Below are 20643 nucleotides of genomic sequence, written 5' to 3'. Positions count from 1 at the left end.
CCGGACATTTTAAGTGCAAAACGATTTCATTTGACATCGTGGTCGATAAAAAACCACATGTGTATTAAAACATTAATGAAAATGATCAGCGATTGACCTACATATGCCACACTATATCCGATGGGAAAGTGAAACAAATTAACTTATAGTTAGTTGCTGGTTATAGCTGCTTTTGCAATCAAAGTTAATTATAGTGGCCATGAGATTGTTGTGATAGTTTATTTTAACTTGCGCTAAGAAGCAATCAAGAGTCTCGAAAACAGTGACATTTACTGTTTGTTATAATTTATGCCGAAGAAAAAAACTTACGTTACACCGACGAGAAACCTACATAAAAAAAACATGCATTTCCCACTGATTGAGTAACTTCAGAACGTTCGTTACTTTGTATCTTTCTGTAGTGCATTTGATAAATCAATGTTTCAACAACAAAAAGTAACAACAGTAAATTGCAACAATAAATCCGTTAAAAAATAAATAAAGCGATCGTACCTTCTGTCCTTCGTCTTGAAATACTGGAACTCCAATAATGAATCCGATATACTGGATCGGTCTCCGGGAAAAGCTCGCAGCCACAAGACACTTCGTCATTGGACAGAACACAACTAATTCGCTCTCTTATTGGTTCAGCTTGCATTTGATAGGTCCCTTACGATTGGTGAATATGGCAATTTATGGAATTACCTTACAAATCTTGATTGGATGAAAAGTAACCAAGGAAGTTATTGTAATTGGTTAATCTGATATATGGAATATTATAAGAAATATTGCGGTTATTAATCAAATCAATTTCATACGTTGAGTTTATTTTCATTCAAATAATTTAATTGCAGTAAGTTATAATGATATTCTGTCATATGTCAGTTCAATGAAATAAAATGTGTATAAACAGAACAAGAAACATAGTAAGAATAAACAGTTAGGTGCAGAGTAAATTAATAGCGGAACATTATCAACTGACTGAAATGCAGCAAGACAGTGACTGGTTATATCTCCTCTGCCTTCCCAAATGGCAACCTTTTCCCTATATAGTGCACTACTTTTGACCAGAGCCCTGTTGGCCCTGATCAGAAGAAGTGCATCATGCAGGGTTCTCAAACCCTGTTCGTGAAGAGCTACCCTCCTGTAGGTTTACACCAGGGCTCTCCAAACCTGTTCCAGGAGAGCTACCCTCCTGTAGGTTTACACCAGGGCTCTCCAACCCTGTTTTTGGAGACCTACCCTCCTGTAGGTTTTACACCAGGGCTCTCTAACCCTGTTCCTGGAGAGCTACCCTCCTGTAGGTTTACACCAGGGCTCTCCAACCCTGTTCCTGGAGAGCTACCCTCCTGTAGGTTTACACCAACCCTGTTCCTGGAGAGCTACCCTCCTGTACATTTTCACTCCAACCCCAGTTGTAAGTAACCTAATTCAGGTTTATCAACTGTCTAATTATTAGAATCAGGTGTGAACGCCCTGATATAAGGGATAGATAGGATGCCATTTGGGATGCAGACCTCGTTCAGAAAGACCTTCCTATCTGAAGCAGGCAGTTGCCCGGGGAACAGTGTGCCGTCGGGTCAGGATGCGGTTGGCAGTCTGTAAAACATGGTAGCGCTGCCTGAGGTGTTTTCTCTGGACGTACTCATTGGTGACCTGCGCCGCACAGTAATCCGGGAACCAGCCCCGCTCACCGTCCACAAGTCTCCTGCCCTCTAGGAAACCTGGGATAGCGAGACATGTTGTTAGTGGGGGGCATGAAGATGGACTTCCAAGACGTGATACAAGCAGTACTGAGATTGGAAAAAGCTAATTAACCTGTAAAATCACATTGATTTATATTTCCCTTTTTTTTTACATACACAGGAAATTGTCCTGAAGTGCTTTACAGTAACCCGGCCTATACCCTATACGTCAAAGGGCAAGCAGAAGCACAGTGGCAAGGGAAACACTCTGTAGAAGGAATACACCTTGAGAAGAACTGCCATAGAATGAGGAGTTAGAATACTAGCATGGAACCTTCGTATGATGGTCCAACAGTCAGCCATGTCTGTCAGGTAGTTGGTCAACCATGGTTTGATAACATATTGTGTAAAACAATGAATGTGAAGAAGTTATCTGCACTGTATGTGTATTAGCTAGCTAGCCAATATTTTTTTCATTTACAACCACGACCTACCACGGCCAAAACCCGGACGACGCCGGGCCAATTGTGCGTTCTCCCTATGGGACTCCCAATCACGTCCGGTTGGTGATACGGCCTAGAATTGAACCAGAGTCTGTAGTGACACCTCTAGCACTGAGAAGCAGTGCCTTAGACCGCTGCACCACTCGGGAGCCCCCCAACATTCTGTTTTAAACAATGCAGTCGGTCCAGTCGATGACAGGACTTAGACAAGTTGTAAATGCAACAACTACTGATGTTGTATCATATAACATCACTCACAGCTTCACAAGAAATATACATCTGAGGACATTATAGTCTGTTTACATATATATTAGACGCTATTTACAGAAAACTGGTATACAACCCGTCCGTATAAGCTGTATTTGTCATTATATATCAATATTTTAGGTTGACTCTTAATTCCATTACACAATTTCTGATACATCACATGCCTTACTTTTATTGTCCTGCATGAGTAAAAACAGGAAAGGCATCACCTATGCCTCTACTGCCATTCAAACCAAATAGACTGGTTTTTGGATTTCTCCCTGACCAAGATGGCTGCCATTTTCACCCAATTCGGGCACTTTGAGGGTTTATGACATAGTAATTTAATAGGATCTCTATGGGAATTAGACTCAGCTGGGGCGGTGGCCCCATCCTCCTCTGGCTGTACCCGGTAGAGTAGTAGTACCTGAGTGAAGAACACTGTCATGATTTTCTGGTCCACACAACGTACCATCAGCAGTTTTCTGTATCACGTTGACGGTATCACCCAGCTGTACACTCAGTTCCCCTGGCTGCTGTGCTACGTAGACCTCAGTGCATCGTACCTGAGGACAGTCTGACACAGGCGACCTGTTTAAGGTTCTAAATATGTGTATTTATAAATGTGCATTACACCTTATAATACGTGTTGTTGTTTGACTTATTAGTTTTTTAAACACAATAATGAATGAATAAACAGAAGTCCCATTGACGAGGCCTATGGAACCTGAATAATCGTTTGCTAAATCTCTGCCGTATATCGTTGAGTGTTCTGACCTCTAGTGGAAAGACGAGAAACAACAGGGCCTTTGAGATAATCTGACAGTCCAGTAGGCCTGTGCAATTTCCATTTTTGGAGGCAAGAACACGATCAGGGTCCCAATCTAATTTATTCCTGAGTTATCTGTTGGTAGAAAGATAAGGTCCCTGAATGACACTCACCCCATTCTTCATAGATTCCTTCCATCCCGTCCACTCGATGACTCAACATCTCCATCCAGGTTATCTTCTCTGCGCTACAGCAGCGGAAGACAGGAAGTTAAAACTGTCACACTCAGGGCTCTAAAACATTTTCTCTATTGATAGCACTGGCGCTGCCAACTTAAAAGCTAGGAGCACCAAACATTATTTAGCACCAGAAAAAATTAGCTGTGCTTTATAGTCTATGGTACCCGGAAGCTGCGGTACTGCGAAGCCAGTCACTTTCCCTTAAATCAAGCTTCTCACAGGTTTAAAGGGAAGTGAACACTTCTGCTATCTCACTCTAAGGTGAAGAGGAAATTCAGGAACTCGTGGAGGATAGTGGAAGGATAAAAGTGCTTCTTTATTGTTAAAATTAAAAATGGGTTTAGTTTGTTTAATACACCTCATCAGTCTTCATCAGGACCAAGATTTTACAGGTGCCTGGCTGGCCTGGGGTCTGATTGGATAGTTCAGAGCCTCTGCTCATGGAATGAGAGGAGGAGGCAAGGCAGGCAGGGGGCAAAGAGGGAGGGCTTGGTTAAGTCAAGGCTTGGTATTAAAGGATGCTTACGGAGGGTTTGTGGATCACAAAAGCGTGATTGCCTCGTTTCCTGAACTGATTTTAATTAAAACAAACTAATAAGTTAAAAGATTTTAAAAAATAAAGAGATTAACAAAAAGGTGTTAATTATGGTAATAACAAGTTAGTAAGATGTTAGCGGTAATAACAAGTTAGTAAGACCTTAATTATGGTAATAACAAGTTAGTAAGACCTTAATTACGGTAATAACAAGTTAGTAAGATGTTGGTGGTAATAACAAATTAGTAAGATGTTAGTCATAATAGCAAGTTTTTTTATATTTATTTTACCTTTATTTAACTAGGCAAGTCAGTTAACAACAAATTCTTATTTACAATGTCGGCCTAGGAACAGTGGGTTAACTGCCTTGTTCAGGGGCAGAACGACAGATTTTTACCTTGTCAGCTCAGGGATTCAATCTAGCAACCTTTCGGTTACTGTCCCAACCCCCTAACCACTAGGCTACCTGCCCAACGCTCTAACCACTAGGCTACCTGCCCAACCCCCTAACCCCTAGGCTACCTGCCCAACGCTCTAACCACTAGGGCTAATGCCCAACCCCTAACCAACTAGGCTACCTGCCCAACGCTCTAACCCACTAGGCTACCTGCCCAACGCTCTAACCACTAGGCTACCTGCCCAACCCCCTAACCACTAGGCTACCTGCCCAACACTCTCTAACCACTAGGCTACCTGCCCAACCCCCTAACCACTAGGCTACCTGCCCAACGCTCTAACCACTAGGCTACCTGCCCAACGCTCTAACCACTAGGCTACCTGCCGCCCCGTTGGTAAGTGTTAATGGGATTTATCTGTTAATTGAATGATTAGAATATTCCACCCTGAAACATATAATTGTATGGAATTGATTAGAATGTATAAAATCAATAATCAATAAATGTGTAGTTTCTCTAGAATTGGGTAAAACTATATAGCTAATGATGTCTTCATGGTATTTTAAACACAGACTGTCTGAGCTCGGTGCCGACTGACGAGAGATTTGGGAGAGAACGGGGAGTACGCTCAAGGTCAAGGTCTCCCTAATCTCTGTCGGCTGGTAGTGAGACAGTATGTGCGTAGGATACCTTCTGTTAGTGTGAATGTGTGTGCGTATGTTTGTGTGAATGGGTGTGCGTGAGAAGTCAGTATAAAAGAATTGTTTTTGATTCTTAACTTTAAGAACGTTCCCCGTGAATAAACCTTTTTTGACTATTGTAGCTGGGCCTCCGTCTGTTTCATTCGACCAGGATCTTACAAATTCTAGGTCGCAGACTGAGTAGTATAATTGAATTGGGTTTATGAACACTGAGAACATAATTCTCTAGACAGTAAGTTAGTAAGATGTAATTGGTAACAACAAGTTAGTAAGATGTCATTGGTAACAACAAGTTAGTGAGATGTTATTGTAAAACAAGTTAGTGAGATGTTGTGTAACAACAAGTTAGTGAGATGTTATTGGTAACAACAAGTTAGTGAGATGTCTTGGTAAAAACAAGTTAGTGAGATGTTATTGGTAACAACAAGTTAGTGAGATGTTGGTGGTAACAACAAGTTAGTGAGATGTGTGGTAACAACAAGTTAGTGAGATGTTATTGTGGTAACACAAAGTTAGTGAGATGTCATTGGTAACAACAAGTTAGTGAAGATGTCATTGGTAACAACAAGTTAGTGAGATGTTATGGTAACAACAAGTTAGTGAGATGTTATTGGTAACAACAAGTTAGTGAGATTTTATGGTAACAACAAGTTAGTGAGATGTTAGTGGTAACAACAAGTTAGTGAGTGTTATTGGTAACACAGTTAGTGAGATGTTTGGTAACAACAAGTTAGTGAGATGTTGGTGGTAACAACAAGTTAGTGAGATGTTAGTTGTAACAACAAGTTAGTGAGATGTTATTGGTAACAACAAGTTAGTGAGATGTTAGTGTAACAACAAGTTAGTGAGATGTTAGTGGTAACAACAAGTTAGTAGAATGTTATTGGTAACAACAAGTTAGTGAGATGTTTGGTGGTAACAACAAGTTAGTGAGATGTTAGTGGTAACAACAAGTTAGTGAAGATGTATTGGTAACAACAAGTTTAGTGAGATTTAGTGGTAACAACAAGTTAGTGAGATGTTGGTGGTAACAACAAGTTAGTGAGATGTTGGTGGTAACAACAAGTTAGTGAGATGTTTAGTGGTAACAACAAAGTTACGTGAGATGTTAGTGTGGTAACAACAAGTTAGTGAGATGTCTTGGTTAACAACAAGTTAGTGAGATGTTATTGGTAACAACAAGTTAGTGAGATGTTATTGGTAACAACAAGTTAGAGATGTATTGGTAAACAACAAGTTAGTGAGATGTTATTGGTAACAACAAGTTAGTGAGATGTTATGTGTAACAACAAGTTAGTGAGATGTATTAGGTAACAACAAGTTAGTGAGGATGTTATGTGAACAACAAGTTAGTGAGATGTTATTGGTAACAACAAGTTAGTGAGATGTTATTGTAACAACAATAGTAGATGGTTATTGGTAACAACAAGTTAGTGAGATGTTGGTGGTAACAACAAGTTAGTGAGAATGTTTGTAACAACAAGTTAGTCGAGATTGTTTGGTGGTAACAACAAGTTAGTAAGATGTTATTGGTAACAACAAGTTAGTAAGATGTTATTGGTAACAACAAGTTAGTAAGATGTTATTGGTAACAACAAGTTAGTGAGATGTTGGTGGTAACAACAAGTTAGTGAGATGTTAATAAAAGGAAAGAAGGATGCAAACCCTGGGTTGGAGGATATCGATACGGAACTGGGTTAGGGTAAGGACTAGGGTAGGGTAAGGACTAGGGTAGGGTAAGGACTAGGGTAGGGTACTTAATAAATAGCATAAACTTATTATTAAAACAATAAAAGGTTGGTAGGTAAGTACACTGAGTAAAATACTACTTGAGTAAACGTCTAAAAGTATTTGGTTTTAAATATACTTAAGTATCAAAAGTAAATTTAATTGATAAAATATACTTAAGTGTCACGCCCTGATCTGTTTCACCTGTCCTTGTAATTGTTTCCACCCCCCCAGTTCGTCTCGTCTGTTCAAGTCAACCAGCGTGTTTTTCCCGTGCTCCTGATTTTCTATTGTCTTTTGCTAGTCCTCCCGGTTTTGACCCTTGCCTGTTTCTGGACTCTGTACCCGCCTGCCTGACCATTCTGCCTGCCCTCGACCTCGAGCCTGCCTGCCACACTGTACCTCCTGGACTCTGATCTGGTTTTGACCTTTTGCCTGTTCACGACCATTCTCTTGCCTACCCTTTTGGAAACAAATAAATATCAAAGACTCAAACCATCTGCCTCCCGTGTCTGCATCTGGGTCTGGCCTTGTGCCCTTACACTTAAGTATCAAAAGTAAAATAAAAAATATAAATAATTTAAAAGTCCCTATATTGAGCAAACCAGATGGCACCATTTTCTTGTTTTTTTATTTATGGATAGCCATGGGCACTCTCCAACACTCAGACATAATTTACAAACAAAGCATGTGTGTTTAATGAGTCCGCCAGATCAGAGGCAGTAGGGATGACCATGGATGTTCTCTTGATAAGTGCATGAATTTGACCATTTTCCGGTCCTGCTAGCCATTCAAAATGTAACGAGTACTTTTGGGTGTCATGGAAAATGTATGGAGTAAAAAGAACATAATTTTCTTTAGGAATGTAGTGAAGTAAAAATAAAAGTTAATAAATAAAATAAATAAAATAGAAATAGAAAAGTACCCCAAAAAACTTAGTACCCCTAAACTACTTAAGTAGTAATTTAAAGTATTTTTACTTAAGTACTTTACACCTCTGCTGAATGCAGTTTTATTTCTTGGTTCTGGATTCTTTGCAGTCGGTTCATTTGTGGTGTGAAGGCTGTGATCCAAGGAGGGTAGTGTGTACTCAAAGAGTAATCTGATGTAGCTAAAATATACTTTTAAAATGGTTTCCATTTCCAGCCTGTGGAAAATGGTTTCCACAGGCCGCCCCTCTTTCTCAATGTTCCCAATATGGGTCATCAACCACATATCGCTTTGAAATGTTACTCCCCAGAAACTTTGCATCTTTTTCTATTTGTATTATTTCATTTAGAGAGTTATGGGTTCCTTTGGTTTGTGTTTCTGATGAATAGGACACACTATGTCTTTTGAGGGTTGAGTTTAACTTGTTTCACCACTTTTCTCTTTCTTCTATGCACTTGTTGAGGTTTTTTTTGGAAGCTACTTGTAGAAACTTGGAGTTGATCCAGTAGCGTAAGTCATCTGCAAATTGTGCTATTTGTCAGACAGAAGGTGGATGTCTGAGATGTAGATGATGAATAGAAGTGGGCTGAGGACTGCACCTTGAGGGACTCCAGCTTCTGGGGTGAATGGTGTGGAGAGATGGCTTGTCTTACAGCTTAGAGGTGGAGAAATTGAGGCTTTATAAGTTTCAAAATTGCCTCTCATTGGTCATTTTTTTGCTGTATATTCCCACTGTGATTTGTCGTTGATCCCATAGGAGACCATTTTGAAACATATAAAAGTCTCCCTAATAATTTCAACTGTAAATCTCTAATGAAGGCTTAAGCCTGAACGTGTTGATTTAACAATAAAGAAGAGTTTGTATCAACTTACTGTCTGTCCTCCAAGAGTTGCTGAATGTATAGACTGCTCACTATGTACGCTGCTCAAATAATAATACAATTGTAACAACAGTCAGAGAAAACTGGACACGAAACAATTATAATAAATATTTAACAACTTTGCTCGCAGTGGCACACATATCATTTTGTCATTTAATTTGTTATCAGGTTGAATATTTTTCCAGGAGTGGCGCACTAGTGCAACAAAATAAAAATGACAGGTCCCACAGCAAAATGTACAGATGTAGGATCTTAATTTGATTGCTCTTTTGTTGCTAAGAATTTTCCTGCACGGCAGGAAATGCAAACTTGAAGTGTATTCAAGTTTTTATTTTTATAAATGTTTTTATTTTTAAATCACAAATCAGGGCTCTAAATTGCGATACATATGCATGCAAATTAAGGACCTTAATTTGAGCCAATTTGATACAGAAGAAAAATAACCCTGCAGCAACAGGAAAAGTGAATTACTTGGATTGTAATTAATATATATTTTTTTGTAGGGGTTGATAAATCTTTCTGAAGGGCAAATCAAGTCTGACATTTTGATATGGAAATTACAAACTTTAGAAGGTTTAAAAAGGCTTCTAAAGTTTGTAATTTCCATTTCAAAAAGTTCAACTCCCTTGTTGGCAAATGTTTTATGTTTGGGAAAGACCATAGCAAGATGGACTTTCCATTACTTTCCAAATGAAGGGACACCATTAAATATCTTAAGGGCAGTGATAGCCTATTTTAAAGCATTGCTGAGATCGCTTTCTTTCAGACCATATGGGGCCAATCGGTCGACTGGTCATCAGGAGTATCCCACATGACAAAATACGACAGTTTACTATAGAATACTATAGTACTTACTATAGAATTCTACAGAATTCTGAAGTAAACTGTAGTATACTGTGGAATGCTATATTACACACTGTAGTATCCCTTGATTGTGTAGTGCTTACTTTAGAATTAGGTAGTAAACTGTAGTATACTGTAGAATACTATAATACACACTACAGTATCCCTCGATCATGTGTAGTACTTATTATAGATTTTCGTAGTTTACTGTAGACTACTACAGTATTCGTTGCAATAAATACTACAGTAATTTCACAAACACACTAGTGTCTGCAAAAACATTACAGGTTTTTAACTATAGTAATACTACAGTATTTAATTTGCATTTACCCCACCCATTCCGCTCCCCCATGTCCCAATTTGTGCCACCCATAAGTGAGAAACTTGCATGCCAAGTATAGATCATATATTCTGTTCCCTACAGGTTATAGAAAAGAGCAGAAGCTCTGAACTATTTGTTCAGACTACAGTTCTACCTACCTAGAGGTTATGGAAAATGTGCTCTTTTAGTATTTATCCAGTAGGTTTCCTCAAGGAAAAAGGCCCTACTTATACTGTATGTCAAAGATAATAAAACAAAAACACTATTAAAACTTTTTGTCAATACGGGGGCGCTGTTTTCACTTTGGAAAAAATCGTGCCCAAATGAAACGGCCTCGTACTCTGTTCTAGATCATACAATATGCATATTATTATTACTATTGGATAGAAAACACTCTCAAGTTTCTAAAACTGTTTGAATTATATCTGTGAGTAAAACAGAACTCATTTGGCAGCAAACTTCCATATAGGAAGTGAAAAATCTGTTTCAGGGCCTGCCTATTCAACTGGCTTTTATTTATCGATCTGTATGTACTTCATACGCCTTCCACTAGATGTCAACAGGCAGTGGAAGGTGGAATGGGGTGTCTAGCTTGATCTGAGGCCGAACAAGAGCTTTTGGAGTGACAGGTCCGGTATTTTCTTTGTCTTCAGACGTGCGTGCGAGGGACCTCGACATTGTCTTCTGAAAAGCGTTCGGTATAACACGGCGAATTCTCCGGCTCTGATTTTATTTGATACATATGATAAATACATCATATATGTAGTTTTTTTCAACCGAGTTTTATCAGTTTATTCAACGTTATTGGGACTTTTGGAGTTTTCCGTTCTTTGCGCCAAGAGAGGATGGGAATGTTAGCAACCTTGGCTAGCATTGTGGCGCGAATTCGACAGAAGAAATGGACATTCTAAAACCAAACAACAATTATTTCTGGACCAAGGACTCCTTGTACAACATTCTGATGGAACTCAGCAAAAGTAAGAAAACATTTATGATGTTATTTTGTATTTCTGTGTAAAATGTTGACTCTCTATTCTCCGCCGTGTTGGTGAGCGCTGTCTCACAAATAGCGCAAGCTGTATGTTATGGTAAAGTTATTTTTTAAAATCTAACACAGCGGTTGCATTAAGAACCAGTGTATCTTTCATTTGCCATACAATAAGTATTTTTATGTAAAGTTTATGATGAGTTCTTTGGTCAGATTAGGTGAGTGTCCAAAATATCTCCGGAGATTCTGGTGAAATCGTTGCTACGTATTCACAATGTATAACCAGGATTTGTAGCTATAAATATCAAATTTTCGAACAAAAACATAAATGTATTGTATAACATGATGTTATAAGACTGTCATCTGATGAAGTTGTTCAATGTTAGTGATTAATTTTATCTCTATTTTGTCGGTTTTGTGCAAGTTATTTTGGCGGGGAGTAAATTGCGTTGTGTGTTTGGCTACTGTAGTGAGCTAATAGAAATATATATTGTGTTTTCGCTGTAAAACACTTAAAAAATCGGAAATATTGGCTGGATTCACAAGATGTTATCTTTCATTTGCCTGTACACCATGTATTTTTCATAAATGTTTTATGATGAGTATTTATGTATTTCACGTTGCTCTTGTAATTATTCTGGCTGCTTTGGTGCTATTTTTGATGGTGGCTGCAATGTAAAACTATGATTTTATACCTCAAATATGCACATTTTCGAAACAAAACATAAATGTATTGTATAACCTGTTTATAAGACTGTTCATCTGATGAAGTTGTTCAAGGTTAATGATTAATTGTATCTCTATTTTGTCGCGTTTTGTGAAAGCTACCTATGCGGTGGAAACATGGTGAAAATATGCGGTTGTATGTTTGGCTATTGTGGTTAGCTAATAGAAAATACATATTGTGTTTTCGCTGTAAAACATTAAAAAAATCGGAAATGATGGCTGATTCACAAGATGTTTATCTTTCATTTGCTGTATTGGACTTGTGATTTCATGAAAATTATATTATATGATATCCCTGTCCCGTTAGGCTAGGCTATGCTAGTCAGCTTTTTTGATGAGGAGGATCCGGATCCGGGAGGGTGATGAAGTAGAGGTTAACTGTTACATCTGCTCCTGCCACGCCTCTACTGCTCGTCTCCTTGACCTGCCGCCATCCTCCAGTACTCTCTTCCTCTCCCTCTCTGTGTGTGTGTTGTGATTGTGTGGGCGGAGACAGGTGTGCTGGAGTCAGAGCAGACCCACCAGCTGCAACCTGTTCCATAATCAAGACCTATACAAATACTCAGTCCTGCCACTTCCACGCTGCCAGATCGTAATCTCTGCTCTGTCAGTCTACGTTTATAGCGTTTGTTACTATTTAGATCCTGTTATCCTGTTTGCCCTGTTTTCCTTGCCTGACACGGTTTTCCTCTCCGCTACAGTTCTGCCCGCTCTGACTCTGGTCCCTGTCTCCAGTCCCACGTCTCGTCATCCTGCTACTCTGCCCTGGATTCCCCACTCTACTGCTCCCTTGGATTCCCCTCCTGACCTGCTTACCCTGTCCCAACCCCTCTCGCTCCAGCCTCAGCCTCCGCACCTGGTTTCCTGCAACCCACCCGAGCTTCGCCTGGCCTGCACTCCATCTTCCCCCTGTGTTTCAATAAATACCTTGGTTACTTCACCCCAGTCTCCTCGTCTGAGTCTGCGCTTGGGTTTCCCTGTTCCACTCCGCGTAACAATTAACTATAATAATACTACAGAATTTATACTATAGTAGACCATAAATACTACAGTATAATACAGTCATGTCCGCAAAAACCCTACAGTGAATACTATAGTATATAAATATAGTAATACCACAGTATTTATACTATAGTAAACCATAAATACTACAGTATAATACAGTCATGTCCGCAAAAACCCTACAGTGAATACGATAGTATATAAATATAGTAATACTACAGTATTTATACCATAGTATGCAGTACTATAGTATTTTTTTATGTGGGCTAGTGTAGTAGTACTGCCTGTCTGATCCATAGATATACATATTCTGTGTGGTTACATGCCTCATTGGTCTGATCTAGGATGTGTAAACTAACTCACTAGGAGGTGGGTGCTGCAGGAACTAAGATGTGGTTTTGCTGATCTGTAGGATATGTGGTAAACTTACTGTGTGGACGCCTGCAGCAGCAACTGAGATGTTGTTCCCCTCTGGTTCTTCAGCAGAGCTATGCAGAACATCCTCTCCCATGAAGCACACACCAAATCCTCCTTCTCCTCCAGTCCTTCACTCACCTCTATCAGGGAACGGTGGACATGATCCCGCACCACAAACCGATCCATGCTAAGACCCAATAAAAAGTTGTTATCAGGCACACCAACATCATAACAGTCAGTGTATTGTAACTTGAGACTGAAACGGAGACTACTATACTAGGACTGTATAGTAAGTGTAAGATGATACATCCCCACAGACCCTTTCCTAGTGGTCACCAGCAGTAGGTCATTGAAGAGGAAAAGGTAGATGTGACAGAGCTTCCGGTGACCAAAGATGTTCTCTTTCTCTGACAGCTGAGCTAGTTGCCCCTGTCTCACTAGCCAGCGAGAGGAAGAAACCAGGGGCAGGGCCTTGAAGAGGGAAAATACACGTGTGACTAGGACGTTTAAGGTTTGATTAAGAGTTCTGGTTAAAACTCATTCTCGGATCTCTACTGATTTATCATTTATCACCATTTAATGCTACTTAATTGAAAATCAAAATCTTATTTAGCATTTTTTTTCACCTTGCATTCAAACTCAGTTTTGTTGGCGATGTGAACGATTTCCTCCATCATCTTCATCCTCCCCACCTCCCTATTGCAGGCCTCAACTACCTGAGGGGTCAGAGGGCACGATGCGCTCAATGCCATTGGGTGGAAATTGTGTTGGTCCTGTGTGTCTAATATTATAAAGTATTGTAATTAGGGCTGTGGCGGTCACGAAATTTCGTCAGCCGGTGATTGTCAAGCAAATAAATGTTGGTCTCACGGTAATTGCCCGTTAATTAACATAAACACATTTAGCATCTCCTGGCTTCCACACATAGCCTTCGAGCCACTGATGCAGACCTTTGGAACGTCTACATTTAAAAAAGTCTAATAAATCCATGTAATATAGTCTACACCATCACAATAAATCCATTATTTATTTTAGACAGGTCTAAAGAAACATGATATGAAGAAAATGTAGTCTATTTCAGAAGAACAGAATCGCATCCTCTGAGTTGTCGTTATGTTAGGTCCTGATCTGTCTATGCCAAATGGCTGTGGGCTACACTAGTTCATTTAGCAGACAAGATGTGCTTAGAATTCTGTGGTATTATTTAATATTATAGTAACAAGAATACAATTGAACTAAGCTGAATAAAATAGAAAGGATATTTTCTCCAAACAATTTGAGGGAGTGTGAACATACGGCTATTCTGTGTTGAACAGTTAACAAAGAAATAGAAACTCCTATATGCTTAATTTAGAGTAATGAATGTAACTTTAGTTGTTCTACAAACGTTGGGCTATATCTTTTGATGTTTAATACGCTGTAAGGCTGAATGATGAGACTCTAATGATGATTTGAAAAAAGTTGCATGAAAGGCATGAGCTCTGCTTTGTTTTTTTTTGCGCAGGCTGTACACACTTCATCAGTCTCTCATTCACAATTTGACAAGCACTTGCTAATGCATCGAATTTTCCCGGGGACGTCCCCTTTGTGTGGCCGTAATGCACCATATAAAGATCCATGTCTTTTGCGGCCAGTGGCGGTTGTGCCCTTGACCCAGAGTGTGGCATTGTGCCCTTCATCCCTGAAGGTGCTCAGAAGAACCTCTCACTCACATGGCTCACGTGATCGGGTCTTTCTCACAGGCTACAAGTGAAGAAAGACATATCGGGGACGCACAACTGCGTGCGTCCTTATCCAATTCCTAGGTGCATAATGAAGATATTGGAAGAACTGTCCACATTTACTCTTCATCAGCCAACAAGATGAGTAGGCTTAACGAACAGCAAAAGCATTAGCACTATGTCAATATACTATTCCCCATAGTAGTTGATGGTGCTTATGTATGCCAGTTAGGCTCTACACCCCTTGTAAAGTGGAATAATGTGCTACATTTTAAGAAGTTATTTGGCCACTTTAGTTGTGATACAAACCTTATCAAAACATATAGGCCTATGGGCTAGGCTACACATGGTGTGCGACTATGATTAGAAAAAGTCACACAAAAAAGGCATTGTTTCTTGCTTTACGCTGGGCATCATTTACAAGTGATAATATATAATTCACAAATGATAGGCTATATTGTCACCCATCAGACTATTCTTGATTTAATCTTGTCTTTACATGTACTAAATAATATATGTGTGAAATTTGTTTGGATTTAGAATGGACCATTATCATGCACCTTTCTCAAAACAGGGGGATTGGAAAAAATACCTGTCATCTATGCACTTAAAAAGTGAATGGAGGACGCTTTCCTGTGGTTCATTTTCATGCCAGCCAGGCAGGTTATCGTCCTGTAGTAAAGATAAGCAATGTGCTTAATATTCGGAAAGTTGAGAAATAAATATAGTAGGCCTAGCCCATAGAATGACGATGGGAACCTCCTCTTTTTAATAGAGGCCATCACACTGTTTTCTCGCGCAATTGCATAACCTCTAGAAATTTTGCGCAACATGAGCTCATCGGCTCTCATAAAGTGTTTGATTCGATTTTCAAATACATTTGCATTGATGTCAGAGAGATTAGCGGGACAATAGAGTGTGCTGAGTACCAGGCAGTTTGCAAGTTTGGATGGCATACTAATGACCATCGGCAGCATCAGAGTTTGGAGAAGCCTAATTACCGTGACTAAAAAGTCACATGGAATTTGACTCCCTTCATGACTCGTGACCGCCGGTGTGGCGGTAATATGGTCACCGCAACAGCCCTAATTGCAATGTATTTCTTTTTTATTTATTTAACTTTTATTTAACCAGGAAGGGCTCATTGAGATTTAAAATCTCTTTTTCAAGAGGGTCCTGGCCAAGATAGGCAGCACCAAGTCATTACAAAAATTACAGACAAACAACATGAAAAACTTCAAGTAATCTAGTAAAAACCATAGAATTCACAAGAGTATAAACAAAATCAAAAACAGCAAATTAAAAACATTGACAGGTCAGGGAATCAGTCTCAAGATCATTCATCAGTGATTTAAAAATACCAATTGGGACAAGTTCTTCCAGTTTAAAAGTATTTTGTAAGGCGTTCCAAGCTGATGGCGCAGAGTACATAAAAGCCCTTTTACCAAATTCAGTTCGGACATTTGGAACAGTCAGCAGGATAAAGTCCAGCAAACGAAGAGAGTACCCACCACATTTCTGAACAATAAAAATGCCCAAATAAAAAGGTAGTAAACCCAAAATGGCTTTGTAAATAAAAGTATACCAGTGACTGAGCATACGAGTGACTAGAGAAGGCCAGCCATCCCTGGAATACAAAGTGCAGTGGTGCGTAAGTGTCACGATCGTCTGTAGAATAAACAGACCAAGTCCGCGTGCTCTGAGTTCCACATCTTTTATTTTGTGAAACTTAAAAAAATAAAAACAAGTAACCAACAACGACCGTGCAGTACTGAGGTGCCACATGCACTGACTCAAAACAAGATCCCACAAAAACCCAGTGGGGAAATGGCTGCCTATATATGATCCCTAATCAGAGACAACGATAAACAGCTGCCTCTGATTGGAAACCATACCAGGCCAACATAAACATACAACAACCTAGATAACCCACTCTAGTCACACCCCGACCTAACCAACATAGAGAATAAAAGGTTCTCTATGGTCAGGGCGTGACAGTAAGGGTTTTGCAGTTTAAAATAAATCTCAAAGTGCCATGGTAAAGGGTATCAATTGATCTCAAACACTGAGCGGAAGCATTCATATATAAAATATCCCCATAGTCTAGTAAAGGCATAAATGTAGCTGATACTAGCCTCCTTCTGGCTTCAAAAGAAAAACAGGCCTTATTCCTAAAATAAAATCCCAATTTCAGCCTAAATTTTTTTGTAAATTGTTCAATATGCAATTTAAAAGAGAGGCCGTCATCAATTAAAATTCCAAGATACTTATATGAGGTCCTGTGTGGCTCAGTTGGTAGAGCATGGCGCTTGCAACGCCAGGGTTGTGGGTTCATTCCCCACGGGGGGACCAGGATGAATATGTATGAACTTTCCAATTTGTAAGTCGCTCTGGATAAGAGCGTCTGCTAAATGACTTAAATGTAAATGTCTCAATCTCATTGCCCTGACAGGTAATAATCGGTGAAAAGTTGTATACCTTTATGAGTGCTCTCAGTGCTTTCTCTGTAGACACCTGCCTCTCTGACCCCCGCTCTGTACTCTTCAAAATGTTCTAGGAACAGGAATACCATCAATATGAATCTGCATTATCTTGCATAATGGCAGTACCGGGTCATATTTATTTAATAGGGTACAATGTAACATCTCCACACCTCTCACCTCTACGAGGATCTTGAGTCGTGTGATCCTCTGAAAGGGAAGGACCAGGAAGGACTTCAGGGGCAGACGATAACAGCGTTGGTCATCTTGTAGCTTCCTTAATATTTCCATGATCTGGGGGTTCTCCCTGCTGCTCGGGGACGCATTAGAGTTACAAAACAGGTATAAACAAAGTCTCTGTTGTAGCATAATACACTACAGTACCAATAATGCTCTGTCCTGTCTCACTACCTGTCACACCCTGATCTGTTTCACCTGTCTTTGTGCTTGTCTCCACCTCCATCCAGGTGTCGCCCATCTTCCCCATTATCCCCTGTGTATTTATACCTGTGTTCTCTGTTTGTCTGTTGCCAGTTAGTTTTGTTTGTGAAACCTACCGGTGTTTGTTCCCCTGTTCCTGCCTGTTTCCCTGCTCCTGTTTTCTAGTCCTTCCTGGTTTTGATCGTTCTGCCTGCCCTGACCCTGAGCCTGCCTGCCATTCTGTACCTTACCCCACCTTACCGGATTATTGAATCATATCTGCCCTGACCCTGAGACTGCCTTCCGTTCTGGACCCTTTGCACCCTCCCTGGATTATTGACCCCTGCCTGCCTTTGACCTGTCGTTTGCCTGACCCTGTATTAAAAATAAACTGTTGTTTCTTCGACACTGTCTGCATCATACCTGAAACGTGATAGTACGAACTCGCCATTGACTGACACAGCAGACTCGGACCAGCTCCACAACGCCCTCTCCTCCCAAGGAGCCACCATTGGATGGCACGAGGAGTTGCAGACCTTAGCCGAACGCCACGACCAAGCATTGAACACATTTCTGGAGCAATTCCGTGGGTTGTCTAGTATGTAGGCTACCACGACGGTAACCTTCCAGCCCCTCAGTTACCCGGCTGTTGCAGTACCGTCACCCCGCTTACCTCCCGCGGAGCGCTTTGATGGAGAGTTGGGCAGCTGTCGGGCATTTCTCGCTCGGTGTTTACTCATCATCGAGCTGCAGCCCTCCTCTTTGCCCTCGGACCGCTCTAAGATAGCATACCTCATCACGCTGATGTTCGGGAGGGTTCACGCCTGGGCTATGCTGTATGGGAACAATAGTCGGCCGTATGCTCCAGTCTGGAGGAGTTCGTGGCAGAGGTAAAGAAGGTTTTCGATGCTCCGTTGTCCGGGAAAGAGGCTGCCCGGAAGTCACCCCAGCTTCGGCAAGGCTCCCACAGCATGGCGACTTCAGTTCTGGACGTAGGCAGCTGAGAGTGCCTGGAACCCGGAAGCACTGTTCGACATGTTCCTGCACGGAGTTTCGGGAGGAAGTAAAAGACGAGCTTGCTGCCCTGGAACTACCGATGGATCTCGATTTGCTCATCGCCTTGACCATTCTGATCGATGGGCGACTACAGGAAGAAAGGAAGGAGAGGAGATTTGATTTCACTCACCCGTCCAAGGTTTCCACCTAGAAGTCCCCGACGGCTCCGTTGCCGAGAGAACTCGAGAATACCCAAATTCCTCCGAGAGTCTCCAAAGGCTGCCAATTCACCTCTTCCCGAACACTTTTTTTGGTTACTACATGGTTCCATATGTGTTATTTCATAGTTTTGATGTCTTCACTATTATCCCACAACATAGAAAATAGTAAAAATAAGGAAAAACCCTTGAATGAGTAAGTGATCTAAAACTTTTGACCGGTAGTGTACATTGAGGACTGCTGGGTTCATAGCTGCTGGGTTGATCCGTCTTTCTGCCTCCCCCACCGGTGCAGGGTTCTTCTTTGAAGGACAAAACCCTGCGCCCATGCATCAACTACCGAGGTCTCAATGACATCACGGTGAAGAACCGCTACCCGCTACCTCTCATCTCCTCGGCCTTCGAGCCGCTCCACGGGGGGGGGGGGGGGGGGGGGGGGGGGGGGGGGGGGGGGGGGGGGGGGGGACGACGACGAGTGAAAGACTGCATTCAACACGGCCACGGCTACTACGAGTACCTGGTCATGCCCTTTGACCTTACCAACATTCCTGCTGTGTTCCAGGCTCTGGTTAATGATGTTCTCAGCAACTTGTTGAACCGGTTCGTCTTCGTCTACCTTGATGACATCCTCGTCTTTTCTCGCTCCGCCCAAGAACACGTGCTCCACGTCCGGCAGGTTCTCCAATGCCTCCTGGAGAACCAGCTTTTTGTAAAAGCAGATGTGCGAATTCCATCGCTCCACCATCCCCTTTCTGGGTTACATCATCGCTGCAGGGAGCGTACAGCTGGATCCCGAGAAGGTGAGAGCGGTGGTGGATTGGCCGCAGCCTACATCCAGAGTACAGCTGCAACGGTTCCTGGGTTTCACCAACTTTTACTGACGCTTTACCTGGGGCTACAGCACCCTGGTTTCTCGTCCCGGTTCTGGAAGGCGTTCTGCACCCTCATTGGGTCGTCAGCCAGCCTGTCCTCCTGGTTCCACCCCCAGTCCAACGGCCAGTCGAAGCGAGCCAACCAGGACCTTGAGACTACTCTGCGCTGCCTGTTCTCCTCACCACCTGGAGCCAGCAGCTTGTGTGGGTCGAATACACCCACAACACCCTTCCCTGCTCTGCCACGGGCCTATCACCATTCCCTGGGGTATCAGCCCCCGCTCTTCTCTGAGCAGAAAGAAGAGATACCTTCTGCCCAGGTGTTTGTCCGCCGCTGTCGTCGTACCTGGAGGAGAGCCCGTTCGGCCCTCCTCAAGACCACCTCCAGGTATCGATGACAAGCGGATCGCCACCGGACCCCGGCTCCCCGGTATCGTCTCGGGCAGAAGGTATGGCTGTCCACCCGGGATCTGTCCTTCCGGGTGGAATCCTGCAAACCCTGAGCCTGCCTGCCGTTCTGTACATTGCCCCACCTAACTGGATTATTGACCCCTGGCTGCCCTGACCTGTCATTTGCCTGCACCCGTATTAGAAATACACTTTTGTTTATTTTACACTGTCTGCATCTGGATCGTACCGGAAACATGATACTACCAATACAACTGACACATGGAATGAGCACATCTGAGACCAGGGCTCTTTGTAAATTAAGTTTTTCATTGATTCCTTGAATCCTCTCTCCTCGCATCCTTCTCAAATCGCATTGGATGAGAACATCCCATGTCCCTCTCCTCTAGCCATCTCCTCCAATGTCTTTTGAGGAGGAGGTGAGGAAAGAGGATTTGAGTAAAGAGGAATTGGGAAAGAGCCGAGGCAATATTAACCAATGTTCTTTACATACCCCAGGTTGTGCATGGTCTGTTCCTGGTAAGGCATGTTACGGATGTAGTCCACATAGGCACCAAAGTGGCTGCTGGTGTGGCGATGGATGACATCACACAACATGTCACATAGCAGGTTAGACTCTAGCTCCTCCCTCATTACATC

The 20643-nt window shown here is 41.7% G+C and overlaps 1 protein-coding gene and 1 non-coding gene across 4 annotated transcripts; one reads left to right on the top strand and one right to left on the bottom strand.

Moving 5' to 3' along the window:
* Positions 1-785: 785 nt before the first annotated feature.
* Positions 786-20635, bottom strand: LOC112069593 (ephexin-1). Of its 3 annotated transcripts, none has more exons than XM_024136935.2 (9): positions 20498-20635; positions 17271-17400; positions 17089-17163; positions 13516-13605; positions 13209-13360; positions 12903-13076; positions 3356-3429; positions 2886-2990; positions 786-1703 (listed from the first exon to the last, which is right to left on the bottom strand). In XM_024136935.2, the coding sequence occupies exons 1-9, from the start codon at positions 20599-20601 to the stop codon at positions 1516-1518; spliced, it is 1092 nt and encodes a 363-aa protein (XP_023992703.2). In that variant the 5' UTR covers positions 20602-20635; the 3' UTR covers positions 786-1515. The 3 variants fall into 3 exon arrangements, 2 of the variants coding, with proteins under 2 accessions (XP_023992703.2, XP_070294702.1); XR_011475389.1 differs by having other exon boundaries at positions 1614-1703; positions 2886-3004; XM_070438601.1 differs by lacking the exon at positions 786-1703 and having other exon boundaries at positions 2890-2979.
* LOC112069597 (U7 small nuclear RNA) lies at positions 9929-9982 on the top strand. Its single transcript, XR_002893767.1, has one exon. It is a non-coding gene; the product is annotated as a U7 small nuclear RNA (small nuclear RNA).
* Positions 20636-20643: the final 8 nt, after the last annotated feature.

Source organism: Salvelinus sp. IW2-2015, unplaced genomic scaffold (assembly GCF_002910315.2).
Source record: "Salvelinus sp. IW2-2015 unplaced genomic scaffold, ASM291031v2 Un_scaffold1056, whole genome shotgun sequence".
NCBI classification, from domain to species: domain Eukaryota; kingdom Metazoa; phylum Chordata; class Actinopteri; order Salmoniformes; family Salmonidae; genus Salvelinus; species Salvelinus sp. IW2-2015.
The sequence above is the reverse complement of the archived record's forward strand: the minus strand, read 5'-3'. Positions and strand labels throughout refer to the sequence as shown.